Raw genomic sequence first — 12523 nt, 5'->3', positions numbered from 1 at the left:
AAAGGAGCTTTGCCTGTGTAGAGTGCAGAGAGAAAGGTTAGAGGGGGAAAAAGTGTAGTGGGATCCCATCTGTGAGTCCATACTTAGGCCATAGTTGGTCTTGCTTTGATGCAGCTTGGTGTTGCCCAAGATATCAGACCAAAAAGAGGTCACGGCACATGAATATGGACTTTTAGGGGAGCAGGGCAAAGAAGCTATAACCAGCTGTAACGGAGAGCAAATACAGAGTGCTGAGCACAGTAAGGATGCAGATAAGTCACTATGGTAGTACTATGGCATATACCAGTTTTCTTGTGTGTAATTGCTTAGATTTAAAAGAGTATTGAGTCTTGAGACTCTTACCTCCCTGTCCTGATATTCCTATTCCCTACACTTCTTATAAGATAATGGAATCAGCAGCAAAGCTGAATAAATGTTGTAGGTGGTGTATAATCAGCTTAGCTTTGTGGAGAGAGGGGAACCAAATGAGGGGTCTGGCTGCTGGATCACAGCAGAGGGAAGGGACTCCCACTTTTCAGGCTTTTCTCTGTCAGAGCATTAATCACCAATGCTTTTATTTCCCTTCCCTTGTGCTTCTCTAGAATAGATGGGAAACTTTCTTTTCTTACTGAGGATGATCAGTCACCATAACAGGTCTCCCAGAGAGGTTATGGAGTCTCCATCCATGTTCAGCTGGCTCTAGGTGATCCTGCTTGTGCCAGTTCTGGTGCCCTGGTCCCAGTTCTGGTATAAGGAAGATATGGACTTGCTGGAGTGAGTCCAGTGCAGAGCCACAAAGCTGATAAAGGCATTGGAATACCTCTCCCATTAGGAGAGGGCTGGGAGGGAACTGTACTCATTTAATATACACATACTCATGTACAATTAAGAAAACCTGACTATCTGCAATATATGCCTAACTCATGTCCTGGGTTATGGTCTGTATTTGTGCAGTCAGTGGAGAAGAGAATTTCCCAATCTCTGGCTTGTATTTATGGATAGTTGAGGATGCATGAGCCAGTAGTGATATTTGCTGTGAGTTTGATGTGAGCTCCCCATTGCATTGAGCTGATGTGCTGGGCCCTGGAGAGTTCACAGAGCCATGTCCAGCCTGAGGCAAGCAAGAATCACTTCACCTGTAGAGGTGGGCTTGCTTGAACCTTTTTCATGGGCAAAAAGCTGCTGTACAGGTAGCTGAAATGTGTCTTTTCTGCAGTGATAGTTGTTTTCCCCATGGGTGGAGAATTGTTCCATGTCCTTGCAGGAGACTGGCTTGACCATTTTGTCTTCATGTTCCTTAGATTTGTTTTCTTGTTCAGTTCCAGTTGCTTCTTTCATGTCCTCACTCCCTGTCACAGCAAACACCAAGAAACAAGCAGGAGCTTGTTCAGCCTAGTCCCTGTGTTTCCAAGTCACACCAATGTGTGCTGGCTCGGCTCCCTTGGGGCAGCTGCAAGGACTAAGGAAGCCACTGAGTTATCTTCCAGTGCTGCTGTGGTGACACCCTTCAGGTTTTCCTTGTGTGTTTTGCTTTGTGCTGCTGTTTTTCTTAGCTTTGTTTTAGCACTTTATGGTGAAATATCCTTGGAAACAAAATTGCATATATAGTTCTTGTGACTGGAAGGAAAAACTGGAAAGCAGGCCAAAAGAGCTTTGCAAAGGTTTCAAAGCCAGAAGGCAATGAGAAAAGACACTCTTCTGTTTCAAGGGGGTTTTAATTAAATTATGTGTTTGGTTTTTTTGGTTTTTTTTTTTTGTTGAAGATATAATTTTTTAGGAATTGGTGGCTGTTGCCTCTGTATTACGGTAATAATGTCAGGAAAACTGATGGTTATGGCTTTCAGGAAGGTGTTTTGTTCTACTAGATTCAACTCTCATGTGAGTCAAGAATCACCAAACAAGAATAAATAGGAAATTTTCTTTTACTTGGAATTGCAGAGGTAAGTAATTTCTCTGAAACTGGTGTCCCCAGGGTAAGGATAAGTTGCTGTCTCAGATAACTCTCCTTTTTCTAGCTTCCTAATTCTGTATGCTCTTTTCGGAATGTGCTACCTCCTTGACCCTTTACTCTTCTTGGAGGGAATAAAATCAGAATATCTGTGAGAAGTATTTTACTGATCTAGTGAGAGTCCATTATAATCTTTCAGGATGTGGCAGGTTTAAAATGTGTATGTATTATCTACTTAATATGTTCTCATTATTTCAAGGCCTTTAATTGAGATGGACTGTTTCTTATCATATGATGAGTTATGCACTCATATATTTTGTATTCTTCATCAGTGTCTACAGTTCTGGAGAGGGAGCTGAAGGGATGCTGTTTTCAAATGGAAATGGTGATATTTCCATGTGGTACAGACAAACTTCTTGCTTCTCAAATAGTGAACTGAGGGTGTGTTACACCACAGCTGTCCTACTTCTGCAACCACGTGGTGGCCAATGATAATGTAAGAAGAAATTTCAATTGCTGGTGCAGTGGGCTGCATTACAACATTTCTCACAAGCAGCCTTTCTTGTCCACTTGAGGGCAGTCAGCAGTATATTCCTGTTTTGTTAGGTGGGATTATGGTCATATTGGAATTGTTTACATGAGAGCCCACTGCTAATCTGCTTTTTCATCCTTGGCTCTTGATGTCATCTTTGTGACTTTCCCAGTAATGTTGATTGAGTTTGGCACATAAGAGTCCCGGCAAGAAAATTGTTAGCTGTAGCTTTGAGTCTTTGTCTTGTGTGTCCACATGTGCTTGCTTAATTTTTGTAAGATAAGTTATGTAGGTTGCTCCCAACAGAAGGTACTGAACTCTCTTATGTATTCTGCATTTGTCCACTGTGTCTTGTCTGACAGTCACCTCTGACTTGGGCACAGGGCTGTGATTCTGGACTGCAGCATCAGCAGAGAGGCACTTCTATAAATGACTTCTGAATAGTTAGTCTGGTGATAAGCAGTGCTGATCTCCCTGTGCATATTGTCAGCACCTAAGTCAGACTGAGGAAGGGGGAAAGGCTTTTCCCACCTAGATTTGGAGCTGCCTTGTTCTCCCCCTTCAGTTTATGCTCTCTTTCCCCACAGGTGGATGCAGTGAGGGTGTACGTGAACAGCAGCTCCGAGAACCTCCAGTACCCCGTCCTGTTTGTAGTCCGTCAGCAGAAGGGAGTGCTCTCCTGGCAGGTGCCACTGATCTTCCGAGGCCTGTAAGTACTGGAGGCTCTTCTTTGTGACACACTCCTCTCTCTGCACACTCCTCTACCAGCTCTATTCATCAGCAGCCTCCCTCAATGCAGCATCTTGTAACCTGTGCGCACTGCAGGCTTGGTTAGTCCTTGCTCGCTGCCAGCTGGGTGTAGGGAGAGCAGGATTTCATAGGTCACCTCTCACCTGGCAGCCTGCTCTTGGCTCTTAGCTTCTCAGATATGTGCACAGAGCACCAGGAGGCTTGTCTGCAGGGGATCTGCCTGTGGCACCAGTCACTGAATCTACCACACATTGTTGCTGTCATTCCACAGTTGCTGCTATGTGTGCAGGTGGTTCCTGGGCTCTGTTTTGGGACAGGGTTTGAACAGGCTCTTGAAAGAGCACTGTAGCTTCTGTGTAACAGTGCATTTCTGGAAAAAGAGCTTCTGTTTCTCACCTCAGGAACATTTAAGTTAAGTTTATTCTAGGGAGTAGTTGTTTTGGGGCTGCTGCTTTATGAAAGCAAAGCTGCTTTGTATCTTCATTAACCCCAGGGCTCGGTGGGCTGCAAATAGAGAATTTTCAGGCACCTTAGTCCATTTCAGAGGTGAAGCTTCATCCTGTGACTGAATCCTGGTGCCAGCAGCAGATACCCTGCAGTGTTTTGCCTGATGCAGGTGATGGGTACAGCAGTGGCTGTCAGTGCTCTCTTTGCCTCCACTAAATGGCAGATGTTAGAAATCCACAGCTGTTGTAGCCATCCCCGAGGGAAGTGAAATGTTGAGGATGACCAGTCCCTTGCAGTCCCTTGGGCAGATTGCCAGAGGCAGCAGAGGTGGAGCTTGAATGCTGAATAAAAGAGTGAATGCCCCTGGGCTTTTAGATGAGAATTTCAGTTATGCAAACAGAGGCAAAATGATGCCATTCTTAATAGTGCTGAAAAACTTCTTAACTGCTCTCTCTCTCTCTCTCTTTCCTATCCAACCTTCTCTTCCCTCCTTTCCCTGGCTGTTGTAGCTATCAGAGGACCTACAATTACCAAGAAGTGAGTCGGACCCTGTGTCCCTCTGAGCCAACACCTGAAACAAGACCCTCTGAGCAGATCATATTTGTGGATGTGGCTTCCATGGCACCGTTCAATATTGCATATGAGCTGCTAGTCACCAGGCTGGAGAACTTCCAACTTGAGTAAGCTGGGATGTGAGAATACAAATGCAATTTCTTCATGTACCACTTGAACATCACTTAAGGGACTTGGTCCATCTGCCTACTCTTCCCTTATTTTTCCTTCCTAGGGGAAAAAAATATTCTTTTGTTTAATCTCAGGGTACTTTGGGTGTGTTCCAGCTCTAAAAGTTTTAGACTTCAACATTCCGGCATTTGTTTTCTAGGACCAACAAAGCTTTTAACTTCACTGCCAGCCCTTCCCAGCCCCAGGTAAGGAGGAATCCTGTGTAGATTGCTTGTATGTCTTACCACATCCAAGTGGTTGATGTGATCTTTGATCTTTCTTTATGAAGTTCAGAGTTATATGCTAATACAGTACAGAATCTAGAAAGTATGAAAGCTAAAACTTAAGGCTGTTATGTCAGTATGTCTGTTAGTTCAGAAGGAGGCATGTATGAGCAGCCCCTCCAGCTGAACAGCTTTGCTTAGAGCCCTGCAGATACAAATCCCCTCTTGGATGAAAATGCTGTTGGCAGTAACTGTAGAGCTATAGGAACTTGTAGAGCTAGGAGGGTGTGTGATTTACCCAGGCTTCTGGGACTCTGTTTTTGTTGTTGCTTTCACTGTTAATAACACCATTTAATTCTAGGTTTAGTATTACCAGGCATCCTAGCTAATCCTTTTTCCTGACAAATGTCTTAATCTGGTTTGCAGATTCATGCAGTGTTTTATACTACAGAAGCATAGGGAATGATGGTGACTCTTTGTAAGCACTCATTACTTAGGATTTTAGAATATTTAGGATATGAAATTAACTTTGTGACTGTGGTCTGATTTTTTTGTCACAATTAATAATATGAGATTTATGACTTTTAATTAATAACCAGGTGTATGGAGTAGAAGACTGCTTCTTAATTGGTATAATGCTGAGGTTTTTGTAAATCAAAGTATTAAGCAGTCTATAAGGGGAAGAAAAAAAAGATGATTTAAAACCTAGATGGGTATTGTAAAAAGAGGTAACAACTGAAGGAGATGTTGTCTGGAGCCCAGTTTGTGCCTGAGGGCAGAAGCAGAAATTGGATGTGCTTGTATAGGTGAGAAGTGTTGGCTGGACGTGTTTTTAACACTTGCAGTGTGTGCAGCAGAGAACTGCTGGCCTCAATGCCCTTGTGTTAATTCTGTACCTTGGTGCAAGCATGGCTTAGAGGAAATTACAGAAGAGTCCTCATGGACTAAAAGGTGATCCTCATGCCCCTAGAACTTTCCAAGGGGAAAAGTGCCCCTGGGAAACCAAGGAGCTCAGTCTGCTTGTGTCCTTGCTTGGTGCAGACAAAACTTGCTCTGCTAAGGAAACTGGCTTGGTGAGTTTGCACTTTGTAGGGACTTGTGGTTGAAGCCATCACTCCTTCAGCAGGGAAGGGACCCTGCTTGGGGAGGGGTGCTGGGAGTAAATGCTTTAGTAGAAATGGGCAACTTGGAAAAGGCTTGGGTAATTTCCTGCTTGTCCCTGCCCTCCCGCTTCGGGGCTGTAATTCCTGGGGGTTGGCATGGGGGAAGAGAAACAGGAAACAGCTGGCCCTTGCTCAGCACTGAAGTTTATGTGCCAGAAAGGGAGCTCTACAGTTGGGAAAGTCTCAGGTGATGGTCTTGGAGCAGGGGTGGTGGTAGCTCCCAGTGTGGCAGCAGTGGCTGCCTGGTGACCATATGGAAGGGAGGAAGGTGGCTGGTGGCACTCCTCAGCCTGTGTCCCTCTGAGGGGGTGTGAGTGCCCATCAGCCCCTCAGGGTGGCTGTGGCTTGGAGCCTGAGCTCTCAGGGTCTGGCCTCCAGGTGGGATGATGGGAGCCCTTGCAAGAAACATCCTGCTGGGGCAGGCGCAGGAGCCACACTTCTCCTGCAGTGCATCAAACCTTTTACTGAACAAATATACAAATAATGATATTGCCTTGGACATCTTTTGCCCAGATCTGGAAAAACAGCTTTTTCCTAACCCCACAAACTGTCCTGTGGGCCTGCTCAATGAAGGAGATGCCATTCCTTTCCCACCCCCTCTCCCCGGAAAAGTAGGAAAATTGCCAGATATTAGTGTCTCAAGAATTTTTTTAGAGTTACAGCTGCATTATTTTCAAAGCTAAAGTGCAAAGAGAAACCCTCATTATGCTTTGCCATCAAAGCAAACAAACAACCCCAAATCCCTCAACTAATATCAATATTTTATTTATGAAACTCTTGACAGAGTTTCAGCCATTTGACCTAATACTGTTCATGGTCTGTCTTTGAGGCAGCCCATTTGAGAAAGCTCCACGATGTTTTCCATGTATAAAAGTACAGCCAGCAGTATGGAAACATCTGGAAATTGCTCATATCAAGGTAAAATGGAATGGGGTGTAAAACGAAGTCACTGTAGCTTCATCAGGTGGGAAAAGGTGAAGGGATCAATGCTGTATTTTGCACATTGAAGATGTTTGTGTCTAATAGCAAACTGTGCAAGGGGGACAGTTGCCTGTGTATATTTAATCTGCCCTTCTGTAGCATAAGGTCCTAATATTTGAAATCTGATTTTTTATGAAAGCCATCCACATCCAACCCCAAAGCCATCTAGGGCTGTTGAGGTAGCTAAGGAAGGTGTTGAAGATACTGCCAAGGGTGATTTCTGGATCATGTCTCTTGTACTCTGCTTTCTCTACAGTACTTTCTGTACAAATTTCCTCCGGATGTCGATTCAGTCATTATTAATGTGGTGTCTGATGCAGCCTACCCATGCTCAGTTGTCTCTGTGCAGGATATTGTGGTAAGTCTGAGCAGAGAAGGGTAAGGAGCTGCCTGCTGGAGCTGTGTCCAGCTCTGAGGGGTCTGGGCCCTGCAGAGGGAAAAGCCCAAGGCAGGGCTTTGCCCTGGTGGTGGTGGTGAAGAGAGCCCCTGAAAGAGGAATGAAAATTCTGTGGGAAGGAGGCCAAGACAGGGATGCTGAGTTCAAGTAGCTCATACAGAGACTTTTGTTGTAAAACGGTGAACAAGCTGTTCCTTTCTAGCCTATCCATAGGGAACACATTCCAGAGAGGGACTTTATGTCTCCCTTGTGAGGTTCCCTGAGATATGGGTCTGTCTCTCCATGGAGGGTGTTGGGTGGAATGTTGGTGGCTCAGGGAGGGAACAGTGCTGTTCCCTTGACTCTCCCCTGGCTCAAGGCAGCTTGGGCAACTTCTGATTTTCAGACACACGATATCTTTCTTCCTTGAGTTTTGCTCCTTTCTGTATATTTCATCCCCTTTCCTGGGGTGTTCCCTGTCATGGAGGTTGGCTGTTGCTTGTAGCTGGGAAATAGCCCCATACTTATTCTCTTTTCCCACCTCCCTGAATAGTGCAGGGAGCTGCAGTATGGGAGCAGAGAGAGATGCAAGAGGTTCTATTCCCTTGGATACCCCAACTGGGGCCTTTTTTTGCTGTTCTCTGCTGTGTTTTCCAGCTGGCTTCCTTTGAAAGTAGTTTGGATGTTGTCCCTGGTTTAACCCTTAGTTGTCTGTTTTAGTGCCCAGTGTACGACCTGGACCATAATGTGGAATTCAATGGAGTTTATCAGTCTATGACAAAGCAGGCAGCCATAACTGTGCAGGTGAGATGTTGATTTGTATCCCAGTGTTTTTTGCTGCCTGTGTAGCAATTAAAACCTGATCTCTGGCCTGTTGGAGTGGAGAGGCTTTGTGTCTTATGGATTTTCTGTCTTCTTCCATCCTTCTGTGCAGAGAAAAGATTTCCCAGGTGAGCAGTTCTTCGTTGTGTTTGTCATCAAGCCAGAGGATTATGCCTGTGGGGGTTCTGTGCCTTCTTCAATTCATGGTGAGTTGTTCTGGGAGGTGGATTTGATTGCTGCATCTGAGTGATTGAGCAGTGGGTGTCTTTTGGGACCTTCCTGTAGGATGCCACTGGGTGATTATGTAGGTCTGTCTTACCCAGGTAGTTGTGAGGAAGAGTGAAGTATCAATTTGATGTTGTTGGGCAGGTTGAAAGCCTCGATGTGGCAGGAGGTGGCTGGCTAGTACAGTGCCTGGCATGCTGGGGTTAGGTGCTTTTCAGCAGCACCACTGGGGCCTTGGGAGACACTGGAGTCATCCAGGCAACACTGCTTTCAGCCTTTGGTTTGGTTCTCACCTCTGCTCCCTGCTGCTGTATTATCCTCCTGGCTGCATGGAGTCTCAGTTCCTGCAGAGAGCATCTTCTCCAACTGCTGTCTTGGAATCTGTGACAGCTCTGAACTTGGGGGAACAGGAAAAATCGGTAATTCTGAGAGAATAATTTTACGAAAGACTTGTTCTAGTGTCTTTTCCAGCCAGAAGACAGTGTGTTCACTTGCTGGGCAGTGGTAAAAGCAAAGTCTCCACCACTCATGCAGTGGATGTAACTGGAGTGGGAAAATTCCTGTTCTCAAAGCCTCAAAGCTTCCTCCCTGTAGAAGAAGCAAGACTGCAACCAACAGATATATTGATCTCCCTCAACAGCTTTTTACTACTCCCCTGCCACCTTTCTGCCCCAATTTTCCACAAAAAAACCCTGTGCCCTTTGGAGTGTCATTCTCACATCCTAATGCTGTCGGCAGGGCTGTACTGGCCCGGTGTGCTAAGCCCTACAAAAACAGAGTGAGTTTCTGGAGAGGCATCCTGCACAAAAATGTTTTACTCACAGGGACTTAGCCAAAGGCAAAAATGGACTCCCACTACCTGTAATGAGAGAACCTCTCCTTTGGGGATTAAATGAATAGGAGATGAGATGCCTTTGGGATTCAGGATGCAGAATTAAGCAATATATGGAAGGCTCAAGCAGGGATTTCTAGTCTGAAAAAAAGTTTGTGAACAGGGAGGAAGGGGGAAACATTTGGGAAAGGCTGTATATTGATAGATCAGAGAACATTTTAAAGCAAAACCACCCACACATTTTAGTGAAAAGCCAGACCCTGTTGTTTTTGCAAGTTCAGAGAACCAAGATCAATGCCAGAAATCATTAATGTTGATTGTTTTTATATTTTCTGTACACTGTGCATCTCACAGGGAATGTCAACCGTACCTGGAACCTGCAGCGGACAAAGAACCTTCAAGTGACAATTCTGCCCTCCATTAAAAGTCAGTGTCTTTGGGCAGGGCAACTTGGCACTTCTGAATACAGGGGTGTGACTGGGCCAGCAGCCTCTGAAGGAATGGTGCAGACAGCCCCAGCAAAGGAGTCAGAGCCACCTGGAGCCTGCTCCCTTTGAGGAAGGGCTGTGTGCCACACCAGCTAGCACTGGGGGTGAAGAAAGGGGGGGAGATCGTGCTGAACAGGTTCTGTCAATTCCTTTTGAAGAAAGCAAATGGGTTTGGAAGGGCTGTTTGGGGCTGGGCATTTTAACAAGGTGGTATTGGGAAGAGTGCTGACCCTGAGAGTTGCTGTTCCTGCTCTGTGAGCTGACTGATCCCTTCTCTTTCCTCAGAGTCTGTTTATGTCCAGGCCATGTTCTTCAGTTTCCTGAGTTTCCTCTCCTTTTACCTGGGCTCAGTGGTTGTTGCTTTTGTGCACTACATTAGGTGAGTCAAGGGGTTATAAAAGAACAGCCTTTCTGTTTCTTTTCATCAGGGACACCACACCCTACGGAAAATTTGGGATGAGTGGGGTGACAAGCATCTAAGCAGAGCAGCTGAAGAAGTCCATGACTGCTCAGTGGGCTCCTGCTGATCATCAGCCAGAAAATACTTCTTCCTCTGCTATGGGGACCATGGGAAGGATGAAAATCTAAGGGTCTGCCCTCCCAGTCTTGTAGTGCCCCAGCCCTGTGTTTTCTTATGTAAGGACACTGGGCAGCAGGTGGGAATTGTGAAGGGACCAGTCTGGGATATGGAGTGTGAGAGCATGCTGGACTGAGAACTGCAATCAGTGGCAGTGACACAAATTGGGCCTTGGAGTCCCAAGAATGCTGGTTTCCTTCCTTACTTGCCTCCCCTGCCCCAAACTTTGGTGTCTGGGCTTGTGTTGAGAAGAATGTGTGCATGGGCATGGCTTAACTTCAAGACACATCAATGAAAATACATTTCATTGGAACAATTCAATTAAATTCCTTAAGTATGTGCTCTTACCTGCTGATATTTTTCTGTCTTGTGGTAATATGTTGGTAGGGTTTTTTTTGTTGTTTTTTTTGTTTGGTTGGTTGGTTTTTTACTATCTTCTTTCTGCTTGACATCTGCATTGACAGGGGTGATATGGGCTTCTTAAGCATTGTGCTAGTGAGTGCCTCTAAATCCTGCTGCCACTTCAGGAGATTCATACATGTTTGTTCCCCTGAGCAGGAAAGATGGGTTTGGAAAGATGGTGTGAGGGTCTCTCCCAACATATTGAGCAGTGTAGGATGGGATAAGTAATGGAAATGGTTGTCCTGCCTCAGGTGGATAGCTGAGGGGATTAAAAGCCCTCTGTTGCTTTGGAAGTTAGAGAGACAAACAGCAAGCAGTCATGGCTGAGTTGTGTCTAGTCCAAGCAGTATTTTTCTTTTTTGTTGTTGAGTGTGTTTGTTTCTTTTGTGCTTATTTTTGTTGGTTTTATTTGTTTTTTTAGAACTTGTGCCATATTTACCTGTTGGTGTCCTAGATAATCCTGCCATGGGTGTCAGGTGCTGAGATTTGTTGGCTGTCTCATGAGTGCTGTCTGTTGCTTTGCAGGGTTCAGAGGAAGGCTTCAGCTGGGAGATTGAGCCCTGAGCATGGTAAGGTCTCTTCCCTGCCGTGTGACAGCTTGAGTGAGCACCACAGGCAGAGGACAGGCTGTCAGTCCAGTACCTTCTGTCCTGGAGCTGTCTTCCCTGGTAGCTCACACAGTCTCTGGTGCTGAGGAAAGATGTTAGAGCTTCCTCTCTGCCCTCACAAGAGAGTCCTTTGAAACCAGCTGCCCTGAACCTGGTCCTGACTCCTGCCCCTAGGAGCTGCCTTTAAAGGGGTGGAGGAAGGCTAAGCCTTGCCTGGACCTGGCTACAGGCTGATGTTCCTTATGCCAGGTCTGCTGATTTTTAAACAAGGCACTTTTGAGTATGTTGGCTCTTATGCTTTAAGAATTCCTCTGCCGGGTTTAAGCATGGGGTCTTTTAATTGAATTTAAATGTTAAATTCACAAATGTTAAATTCCAGTTTTTCACTGGACGTTGCAGACAGCCAGCTGAATGAATGACTAACAGAGTTAGGTAGTGGTGTTTATGATATTTGTGCTGGCATTGGATTCAGTTTACTTTGTGCTGCACCCACATTTCCACAAGCTGCAGCCTTCTGCCTTATAAAAACAGGGCTGCATCTAAGAAGCTGCCAGTGAAAGATGGAGGTTTTTGTCATGTGGATGGGGGGCACTGGGAGTTCTTGCTTTCTGGTGAGGCATGGGAGTCTTTTCATTTTGATTAAATATTTAGTGCCTGCAAAGTAGTTCAAAGCATTGGTGCTGAGGTCATTTGTACCTCTCTCCTGGAGGAAGGGAGGACATAGTCTTGGCAGCATTGAGAGGTCCTTGATGTTATTCCTTTTTTGATGTGAGCATTTTCAGTCTCTCTGGTCTGCTGCATCCCATCAGATAAGCATGGCAGCATAACTGAGCTGTGTTTAAAGGATCAGCAGTGGAATTTCACTCTGACTGGCATTAATTGGCTTAATATTTCTGCTGAGGGCCTGGGGACATTGGAATTCTTAGACTTGTTTTGTCAGCCACTAAAAGATCCACGTGTACCCCTGTATTTGGAATACATGTGAAAGGGGTTTTTTTCACAGCATGTACAGGGAGCTGTAAAAGTGTCCGTAAATATAATCTCATTTTATATCATTTGGGATGGATCCTGCTGTAGAACAAGAGCAGGTCTTAGGGCACTGGAGCAATGGGAAAGGCCTGTGTATTGGGAAGCTGGAGTAAGCTGAAGAGACCTGTCCAAGGCTGTGGGAGAGCTCCAGGGTGCTGACAAGGAATCACTGTCTAAGACAAGGAGGCACAGTCTCAGCCAGGTGAGACTGGAAGTCCCAGGGAGTGCTGCTGATGCTGCAGCTGGGGCTTAATGTGCTGAAGCCAACTTAGAAACTGCCTTCTAAACTGCCCTGCTGAGAGGTGGAGGTTAAATTCTGGTGTTTGGAAAGTTCCCAAAAAGCTGCAGGGCGCAGATGCTGGACTTGGTATGGACCTGGAGAGTAGAGAACTGGGTTGCTGAGCAGGGAGGACTGCT

General features: G+C 45.6%; 1 protein-coding gene across 2 annotated transcripts in view; it reads left to right on the top strand.

The window, feature by feature from the left end:
- The window catches only part of SIDT1 (SID1 transmembrane family member 1), a 40024-nt gene that overhangs the window by 10830 nt on the left and 16671 nt on the right, over positions 1-12523 (top strand). Inside the window, exons 2-10 of one of the 2 annotated variants that reach the window (XM_036396731.2) lie at positions 3047-3168; positions 4166-4336; positions 4540-4585; positions 7004-7105; positions 7844-7927; positions 8058-8151; positions 9357-9428; positions 9776-9869; positions 10995-11038. In XM_036396731.2, the coding sequence (XP_036252624.2) occupies positions 3047-3168; positions 4166-4336; positions 4540-4585; positions 7004-7105; positions 7844-7927; positions 8058-8151; positions 9357-9428; positions 9776-9869; positions 10995-11038 (829 nt within the window). Of the gene's footprint in view, positions 1-3046; positions 3169-4165; positions 4349-4539; positions 4586-7003; positions 7106-7843; positions 7928-8057; positions 8152-9356; positions 9429-9775; positions 9870-10994; positions 11039-12523 lie in introns of those variants that run through there. The other variant, XM_054514063.1, reaches the window with a different exon arrangement.

The sequence above is a fragment of the Molothrus ater genome, chromosome 2 (assembly GCF_012460135.2).
Source record: "Molothrus ater isolate BHLD 08-10-18 breed brown headed cowbird chromosome 2, BPBGC_Mater_1.1, whole genome shotgun sequence".
NCBI lineage: Eukaryota > Metazoa > Chordata > Aves > Passeriformes > Icteridae > Molothrus > Molothrus ater.
This window is presented reverse-complemented; position numbering and strand designations above follow the sequence as displayed.